Raw genomic sequence first — 10,760 nt, 5'->3', positions numbered from 1 at the left:
TTTTTTTTTTTTTTTTTTTTTTTTTTTTGTTTTTTTACTTAAAGCTTAATAATCTTGTAAATTCAGAAAATTAAGTTCGTGAAAGATTGTAAGAATCTTGACTGGCCTTTTTCCAACACTAGTTCTTTCTCAGCATTTCTTAACAGCACAAGAACATTTCTTTGACATATTTATAAATTACTGAACAATCTTCCTACAGTTTATTGTGCCTGGAAAGCCAAAATATCCAATTTTTTTTCCCCCAAAGTTGTTTCTATACTGTTTCCAAAGTAAAAAAAAGAGTAATATTAAAATACTCAGTATATTTTTCACCAAAGCCTTGGCAAGTAAAATTTGTAAGGTAAATGTTCCATAATGCTTTTTTCCTATAAATATTTATAATATTTCACATAGCTTCAGCTCAAACAACACTTTAGTTTTGCTTTGTTTTCCCACAATAAAAGTGGTATTCTAGCCCATAGTTTTCAAATACTACATCAAAACTTGTACAATTCTTTGTCCTGGTTTGATCACACACACACATTATGCTTTTTTGAAGCAATCAAAATGGAGCTCAAAACCAAAACTTCTTTGGTTGCCATCATATATTTGTTGATGGTGATAACCTCAACATTTCTGACAACTTCCAAAATAATTTAAAACAAAACAGCAATCTGTGTTGATTGGGGCACTAGCAAATGTATTTATGTATCAGCTGATCTTATGCATGGAAATTGTTAAACTTTTTTCACTTCTTTCACATTTGGCACAAACATTTTGACTTTTATACCTATTAGGCAAGTCCCTCCCATTAATTTAGACAATCCTTTTTTCATGTAAATCAACAAAAAACATCATCTGCTCAATTTTTTTTTTTTTTACAAAGCTGTATCAAAATATTCAAATCAAATAAACAGATCTACAAAGGTCAAAATTCACTCTGACAAATGACTCTTCAGAAAAGTCGAACATCTTCACGTGTAAAATTCTTGTTATACATTGTCATTATGCATAGTAGTTTGTTCCTAAGAAACATCCTCAGTTTCTAAATTCTGTTCTTTACAAATCAGAGCTCTGATAAATTCTTATTTTCACATAGTCACTCATTGCATATTAGCATATACCTTTCCGTCTTCAATAAACATAGTCCCAGATTTTTTGTTCTAGTCGAAGCATCTTTTTATATTTTGTGGACAAAGCTGTCAATCCAATGCCGCCCATCCCATGATGCTATACACACAGTTTTGTGCTCTTTGTATTTACAATACTACATAAGGAATTTTCATTGTGGACTAATTTAAACGTTAAAATGTTCTTAAATGAAAACTTAAAATACAATTTTATTTGAAACAAGTTTAATGATGGCCCTTTTAACTTGAAATAATAATTAAAAATATGGTCACCAGTTTGCTCTGGTTCAAGAGGTATGGAATATCAAAAAAATGAGCACACAAAGTTTAAGATTAAGCACACTGTCTTTCACAAGTACTGTAAGTTACAAATGCCATATGGTATACCAATAACTTCATTGAATTATTGGATGTCTTAGCTATTAAATATTCATAATAATAATAATAATGCAACATTCCAATTCTTATTTCATAACCTATACATTTATTTATCTAAGTCTTTATTATCACTCACCCTTTGTCTTATCTTCTTGGTTTTCATCCTATAGAAAAGATGCACGTATTAAAATCCTCAAACCATGATTTTTATCATTAAATGTTGTAAAGTAAATTGTTTTTTACATTTTAAAATTTCTACCAGAAAAAGGATCTTGAAAATAAAATGCCCAAAGGAGTGACCAATTATAACTCTTGATTAGTTCAAGTAGCTAGTTTTTAAAAATAGAAATTATATAAAAATAACAATAATGCAAAAATAAAAACATTATTAAAGAACAACTGATTCTGATACAAAACGTTTCATAACACTAGTTACTTGTTAATAACATTAATCTCAATCAAGAAAGATGGGTATGTATACTTCATGATATATTTGAAGCTTTGTTCATAACACTAGTTACATGTTAATAATAATAATCTCAATCAAGAAAGGTTTATATACTTCATGATATATTTGAAACTTTGTTTATAACACTAGTTACATGTTAATAACAATAATCTCAATCCAGAAAGGTTTATATACTTCATGATATATTTGAAACTTTGTTTATAACACTAGTTACATGTTAATAACAATAATCTCAATCCAGAAAGGTTTATATACTTCATGATATATTTGAAACTTTGTTTATAACACTAGTTACATTTGATGATGAGGAACCCACTTTGAGACTAATAATGGCTGGAGATGACTTGAATGGGTAATGAAGAAAAACTTTAATATAAGTTTAACATAACAGCAAATGTACAACGTTTCGACAAGAAACATAGTATATATATATATTTCAAAATATGTTTGAAGCTTTCTTTATAACACCAAAATACATTAAATTTTAATACCTTAATACAGAGCCTAGGTTTTCTTAGTGAACAAAAGTTATTTCATTGGAAAAAATAGAAAATTTACAGACAATTTTGTGTAATTTTCTAGCATCATATTTACGATAATGAATCTGTAATAATTTATGCACAAAACAAATTTGAGAGAAATATAATAGCAGAAATCTGGTTCCAATGAAATAAAAACTCCCATTAATTTAAGTAAGTCCTTCTGAATACTACAGAATATTCAAAGTAAACATAAACAACAGTCCATACAGGTGAAGATTTTGTTGTTTCTTATGCAAAGGTAAACGAGGAATATGTTATATAACTTTTTGAAAACACAAAGCATTACGTATAAATTTACTTCATAAATATCTGTAATTGATGTTAGTTATTAGATCTAATAAAATAGGTCAATATCAAATTTAACTCTGCAGTTCAGGAGGTGTTGAAAACACTCACAAATTTATCAAAGAACCTTTTAAGTTTTAAAACATGTCACCCATGTCCTGAAAATACAAGATCAATAAAACTACCTTATAATTATTTGGAATCAAAGCCCCTATATAATACAAACAACTTTAGATAAACAAATTTAACTAATACCACTTGAACTACCAAAAAAAACTTTTTTTTGTTTCTATCTATCTTTCAAATACATATGCCCAAACAATTATATTTCAATAACCTTAAGCCAAGTGCTGTGCAATTTTAGATCAATTAAAGGGATAAAAATTCATAAGGTCATAAAACAATGTAGAAATGGAAAAAAAGAAGGGATGAAAACCAAAATTCACTGCTATGCCCACTGGATTCATTCTTGATGAAACATTTAACTGTACTCTGTTAACGAAACTTTTAAATTTAGCGATTCAAGTTAAGCCGTTTCAATATTTCTCTTAAGAAATTGCAGTATTACATGTGCACAGCAGTAGCAATATTTGAAACCTGAGAATATTCTGCAGAAGTAAGATAACCTGTTTAATAAACTTATTGTATTTGGATCAGATGATAGGTATGTAAAGACTGTTGTGTGGGGTCAAACTCAAAGAACATAATGGTGTTCTTGTACACATTTATTGCATTGTTCATCAGGTTGTCCTGGTAACAAATGATGCAACACAGGGTGTAAAATGTATGGAACAATATAAACAAATATAAAAGCTACAGAAATCACCAAGTGGGTATGATACAATGCCCTTTCAGGCTGTGTGTATTTACAGCAACCAATAGCTAATGGGTCACTTAATCTTGAAGAAGCTGTGAAATCCATCAAAGTAACCTACCAAGCACTAGTTTTGGATCTAGAAGAAAGGGTTCAAGGTCAATAGAATACATTGGCAATGGAGAAAATAACCAAAATATATCCTTTCGTAGCCATCATGCATTTCTTGGTTGGTGTTTTACCATTCTTAATGACCATCTCAACAAAACATTTCAAAAAAGAACTTTTTAAAACTATCAATCACTTGCTCAGTGATTAAAAGCACAGTCCAAAATTATCATTCCTATTTTTAAAATTTAATAATTAAATAACTAAGGAAGTACAACTATGCAGTTTCCAACATCTTGTAGCTCAACTCAAACAGTATTTATAGTTTTGTTTTTATCATCCAAGAAAATAGTGCTATCCCATAAAATGGCAACTGTGCACACAAAAAAGCTCAATGCATCATTTGGCTTGCAGAGACCAAGTCAGTGATGACTGTGGTGCAGTATAATTAAAAACTTCAGTTGGTACACGCACTGCAACCAGATGACAGACAAGAGCACAAGACAACTGCAGTGAACCTTCTTGACAGAATAAATAACGACATCTCATTTCAATATTTGTGTACTTTTTAGCGATGAGACTACATTTCCTACCTCGGGTAAAATGAATCATCATAATGTCCACATTTGGGGCTTGGAAAACCCCCCATGACACCACTACAATTGTGTGTGATGAACCCAAAAGTGAGCATCTAAACAACTAAACATCCTTCACTATTGCAAAGTCAAGTTCAGTATTCAAAGTTAATTCTGTTCTGTTGGGAGTAATGTGTATAACCACGTGTACAAACCTCAAACTTGTCTTCATCCACCACAGATAACTGTAGGGTTTCTTCCACAATGTCAAGAGCTTCAGAAGATATCTGTGATAAACAGAAATGAACTACTTACAAAACGTACTACAATTACATGAAAATAACTACCTCCTGTCAGTAAAATCAACCATGACATTCACATCTTTGCAGTTTGCACATAAATTAAAGAGAGCAAGAAAATGGTGAAAACTGTATACAGACAAGTAAAATATTTGAAAATATTAATTTTCAACCATTCAAATTTTCAAGATGAAGTAGTATAAAATTAGTTATTTTTCTAAACTAAGCTATCCTGCATTAAATCTAAATTCTCTGCAATGTCACAATTATTTAATCAGCTTCTGATATACTTTATTAAGACACATACAGTAAAAACCAAAAGGAATCTTCATTTACTTATTCTGGACAAAATGGGAAAATTTTAAAGCAATAAAGATGCGAGATCAGCTAGGTTAAAAAAAAAGCTGTTGGAGGTTTCAACAAATATTTTTCCAGTTTTGTTGTCTATACATTTCATTTTATACTTACAGTACATAGACTAACAACAATATTAGATTATACCTTTGTTTCCAAGCAACATGAAATAAAAGCCATTGTTCGAACATAGTGTTACCAAAATGCACTGGCTTTTCTATATATCAGAAGTTATTAATCTAACATATTTTTTTCCAATAATAATTCTGTGAATACACAACAAATTCACTTCATGAATGATCTTGATTGGCTCTAGAAGGAATTTACCGACCTGCCTCAACTGCAAGTTTCTTCTCTTTTGTTGATCAAGCTTGATTTCGCAAAATTTATTTATTTCAGTTAGCTATGAAATGAAACATTGGGGTATACTATGGGGTGGGGGTGGTAGTACTTGCCCTGTCATTTTTGACAGGCTATATGCTAGTTAGATAATAAAAATATCAAAAAGTACCTTTTCATCATCTGAATCTCCCTTTTCATCATCATCTTCATCTTGTCCATCAACTGTACCCTGTGTTTCAGATTCATTAGAGGATCTCTCTGTGAAAGAAATTCAAATATAAGTTCTAATGTCACATTAAGCCTATTCTCTGCAACTTTCTGGTGGTCACCTTGTCATGCCATTAGATTAGTCTCAGGTTTAGTATCAATATACAAGATTACTCCTCCATTATAAGCCTTCCTACCTTTTTTTTGCACAAGTTCAGTTTACAATCTGCCTGTTCCCATGATTCTAGATCTCAACTACATTTTACACAAGATATTCAAAAGAACTTCTAATGATTTTAAAATAAAATTAACTTTACATGGAGAGAGAGAGTACTTTAAGGAGAGGCAAGAAATGAGCAGGAGTCAGCATTTGTAGAAAATATGGTGTCAAATGGGGATATATGATTCTCAACATTATACGTCGGGAGATAATGCAACCATATTCGTGTAAGATGTTACATGAAACAAATTAGAAATCATGGATCTCTAGTACCATCACTCAAACATTACCAGAAAGTGACAGAAAAAATTACGATAAACCCTCTATAAGTGGCTTTTTCTTCAAAAACAAAAATCATAATTAAGTTACAACTTTTTAATGTTTTTTTTTAATGTAATTGTAACTTTTTTGTAATCAAACAAAACCAGAAGCTTCTGAGGAAAAAGTATTTTTTTTTATTCTAATCAGCTTGGTAAACCTTTATAAGATCCAGTTACTTCATGTTAAGAGAAATGTGATTTAAAGCTCATGTTGCTGTATCACAGAGCATAAAACTGGCCTTTACAAAGTACAAGTGTCTTACCCTTTTTTGTCTTAGTACTAGCATACCAGTATCTTGTAAAATACAGACACTGATTGCCATACATGTGTGTGTGTATATATTTACAACTAATTCTTAAATCTCAGTTATTTTTCTTAAAACATAAAACAGTAAATAGAATAAATATAGAAAACAATGATCTCTACTACTTACGATGTTATGAAGTTATTTTTTTGTACTTTGCATCATAGTTGTTAAGTTTCCTTGAATTTTGCACATGTAGGATGTGAAAAATATTTCTGTAGGTTTTATACAAGCATTTTGAAAAAAATTTTAAATCACTATACCAATACAACAAAATTCCACTGCAATTTATCAGGCTTCCTAACTAAGTTGTATTTGGGTCTAAAAAATCTTGTATCTGATCAGAATACTGCCTTGATCACTACTGTTCAAACTCTCCAACAATTATAACTACTTTATCCACAAAATTACTTTAGGAAGACTGACAGGATTATGTAGTTTGAAATATGGACTCTCGATTGGTTATAAACATGTGCTTCAGAGAAGTGGGCATAGATAAACATATTTTCAAAAGAGGAAGAGGTGGGCAGAGCCGCTGTGGTGAGTTTGCTAAATATGTCTCAGCATATAGAAATGGTAGGAGATTCTTATTTTATACTCTAACTTCTTAATATTGGTAATTTGAGTTTCTAATTGGTTAAAAACTGTAGACTTTACATTTCATGATGCCCACAATACAATACGAGTAAATACAGAAGATAATGTACCAAGCAATACAAAAAAAATTGATACTTAATATTTTTATATTTACTTTTGAACTAAAATATTAAACAATGTACAATATTAAAACTTGAGTTAGAAACTACAATTTGATTCCAAACTTAAGGACACACATTTATAAAAGTTCAATAATATTTTGAAAGTAAGTCTATAAAATTTGATAACATGCATGGGTTGCGTTCTGATCCCTACCCATATGGTAAAGGGTTAAGAGAAAGCTTCATAAATATTTGAATGATAAGGGCTAGCTTTGAATTTTTTTAGTGTTTGATTTAGTGGATAGGATAACTTTATGTTATTTTATCATTTCTGTAATTACACTTGTTATACTACATTACCATTATGTCTATTAATTTTTAAAATTACATTCTATATTCTTGGTTTTTTTTGTCCTTTTTTTCAAGAAGAAGAACGTATAATAGTATTTCAGTCAGACTATGTCTGCAAGTGTGTTTGAAATACTATTATACACTTTTTCTGTTCATGTTAGGCCTAATCATTTCTTTTCAGCAATTTTCTTTGTCCATTCAAAAGTTACTTTGGCCAACAAGGCCTAACATAAATAGTAGCCTTTCTGATGAAATGAAACTTGATATGGGCGAGTGCAAGAATTAACTAAGCCTACCTCATCTTGTTCCATGAAAACTATTTCCTATCATACTGCAAATTCAAATGAATTATAAAATGATACAGTATGATTTTTTTGCAATCATTAAAACAATTAGGACTGTAACTGTCACAAATGATGTTCACAAACAACATTTATACTAGCAACATGTCACTGAGGTAAGCTTTTTCCGATTTGTGCCAACCCCTATGAGAATCTTAGTTGCACTGGAAGCCACACTGGCTTATACTTTTGAAAATAAACAGCTTTCATTACATGTTTATATTACTAGCATATACAATCACATCTTAACAACCAAGGTTGACAAAAAATGATTAGCTAAAATCAATAAAACTACACTTGCAATGAATTTAAAACATTTGAATTAGCCCTATTTTAATTTTCTTTCTAGGGTGCTATGAATGCTGCATTATGCTTAGAAAATGTTCAGGAAATTCACACACACACACCGATGTTTTTGCTCAGAGCTTGGTGGAATAAACCCAAAATAAAAATTTGAAATCTAACAATAAACAAAATTAAACAACTTTAAGCTCTAAACTTATATTTTTAAATGTATGGAAGAATGTCTACAAGTTTGTTTTATAATTTCTTTTATTCAATGGTGTAATTTGGCCTCAGGGCAGGATGCACCATTTTAGGCACTGTAGTTGTAAGAATTATTGATCAAACATCAAATTTCTCAAAACATTTTTTCTTAAAAGTTTTGTTTTTGATTTAAGGAATTTACTACTCTTCCCATTTACATAACAGTTAAAACTTACTTGAAGTTCTTTTTGAAACAGGTGTCTTCTTTGCCGGTGTTCCTTCTGCTGTTACTTCAAATAAATGAGAGTCTGGATCCACTCCTTCATCTTCCAAACACTGGAAACAATTAAAATGTACATTACACCAAATAAAAGAAGCAAAAATCTGTGTTTATACATGTATAAATAACTGCTAGAAGATAGTAACCTAACATATTAAAAAAGAATTTGCAAATGAAAATTGACTATCAACAAAACAACAACAACAAAAAACAAATAATGTTAATAATTCAAAAATTAAATTTGCAACGGTATACATTCAACTTAAAAAAATATATTTTGTTTAATGATGTAATACTAACTGATTTATAAGCAGTTTATTTTTGGGAAACATATATTTTGACCTGTCTTCTTCAGGTATCCAATGTTGTCTCAAAACATATAGTATGTTCCCTCCAATATAAGCCATTTTATTATACTTCTAAATCATTTTTAACAATTTAATATGAATTATAGTAACAGAATTAGCCAATCCAAAGGATGTTCTCTTTCTAGATCCTCTCATTGCATAGATTTGTCATGTATATATATATAGAAGCTTTAAGTAGCTATGACCACAATTTATGTTTTGTTTTTATACTCTAGATCAGTGTTTCCCAAAATGTGGTATGCGTAACTCTGGTGGTACACGAGATGATTTTAGGAGGTACGTGAACGACTTTTTTATTTTAATAGTTATATATTTATTTTAATGTGTATTAGAAAAAATAATTATTACATTATCTATCGACAATTAAACATTGGCTATTATTCAGAAGGCATGCACGTCATCTGGTCCGCTTTGTTATAACAACATCATTCTGAGATGAGAAAAATAATATTTTGAAATAAATATTATGGTAAAGTGATACTGGTTTTTCATTTATCCTAGTGTTATAAAATTTCCTTTTAAATAAATTTATTTAACCCTTTTTAGACGGGTCACGGATGAAAGGCCATGTCATCTCGTTGACTCCAATTCAAAATTTTTTAAGCTACTGTTTCATGAATTTATGTCAATAACTTTGGTATCAAACTGTAGATTATAATTCAATTTTTAATACTATATATTACTCAATTTCTTAATTTAAAAGCGAATTTTAAAAAACACGGATAAACATCAATTTTTGTGCGTCGCGTGGTATGTTGAATGCAGCACTGGTTCAAATTAGATGTTTGTGAAGTCAAAATGCTAAGTCTATAGTTCCGGACGAATTACAGACTCAAATTACCAATATTAAAAAGCTAGAATAAAAAATAAGAGCCTCTTATCTATTCAGTTTGCTAAGATATTGCTCATATAATAAATCAAACACAGTGGCACCCTGTCAACCTCTTTCCATTTTTGGAAATGTTCCCTCATATACATTTACTTATATATATATGATATGAATAACCAATTGGAAGGTCAGAATGTCCCCCTAGTGGCTTTGTTAGCCATTTTTATGATTTTTTAGTTTTTCAAATGTGTGTATATAAAATCTAAAAAATATATTTTGTTTCATATCCTCCTCGTGAAATTTTTTAAAGGCTTAGCAACCTACATCAAGCAGCAATCGAATACAAAGGTTGTAACTAGAAGAGATAATTGTTTGCTTTACTTCTTTATTTACTGTTTTATGTTTTAAGAAAAATAAGTTTAAGAGCTTATTTCAAAATAGCAATAATCTATATACATATATAATGTATAATAATTGAAATTTGACTGTATTTTACAAAATACTAGTCTACTAAAACACAGCTAAGACAAGTTACTTTGAACAGACCAAAGGTCAGTTTTATACAATTGGATACGGTGACATGAGAGCATGTGTGCTGTATCATTGTAACTTCTGTATTCTTAGCCATGCACGGCTGAAATGTCAATATAATCAAAATAAATATATAATGTTATGAGATTTAAGCTATTTAGTCTAAACATTTATGTTTTTGTGTTATAATGTGTTAATTCTAGAATGAAAGAGGCATAATTTATATTTATTTCTTCATTTTTTATTGTGGTTGCGAGATCAGTTAAATTTACTTGTACAGAGATTAATTACTGAAAATAACAGATAAAATATAAAGTTTTTTCTTAAATGTTTGATAACTATCTCGACATTATAAAGATTTCGCATGTGAAATTTAAAAATTTTCTAATGCATAAAAGTATTTTTAATCTTAAAATCAATATTACTTTGCATGATAGAAAGGAAACATGCAAAAAGAAAAGACACTAGAAAAACACTGCTTTAGAAAAAAAATCAAAATTGAAAAATATCTTACTTTTTAAAAAAACAACATACTTATAGGACCTTTCA

At 29.5% G+C, this 10,760-nt stretch overlaps 1 protein-coding gene across 2 annotated transcripts in view; it reads right to left on the bottom strand.

Annotated features, from left to right (window-relative positions):
• The window catches only part of LOC106462902 (SAFB-like transcription modulator), a 56,714-nt gene that overhangs the window by 40,849 nt on the left and 5,105 nt on the right, over positions 1–10,760 (bottom strand). For both annotated transcript variants that reach the window (XM_013922868.2, XM_013922867.2), the window contains exons 2-5: positions 8,440–8,539; positions 5,445–5,533; positions 4,496–4,567; positions 1,624–1,651 (exon numbers count right to left, since the gene is read on the bottom strand). In XM_013922868.2, coding sequence (XP_013778322.1) covers positions 1,624–1,651; positions 4,496–4,567; positions 5,445–5,533; positions 8,440–8,539 — 289 coding nt within the window. The remainder of the gene's footprint in view (positions 1–1,623; positions 1,652–4,495; positions 4,568–5,444; positions 5,534–8,439; positions 8,540–10,760) is intronic.

This window comes from Limulus polyphemus, unplaced genomic scaffold (assembly GCF_000517525.1).
Source record: "Limulus polyphemus unplaced genomic scaffold, Limulus_polyphemus-2.1.2 Scaffold1278, whole genome shotgun sequence".
In the NCBI taxonomy this organism is placed as follows: Eukaryota; Metazoa; Arthropoda; class Merostomata; order Xiphosura; family Limulidae; genus Limulus; species Limulus polyphemus.
Note: the sequence above shows the minus strand (reverse complement) of the source record. Positions and strands in the feature narration are given on the sequence as shown.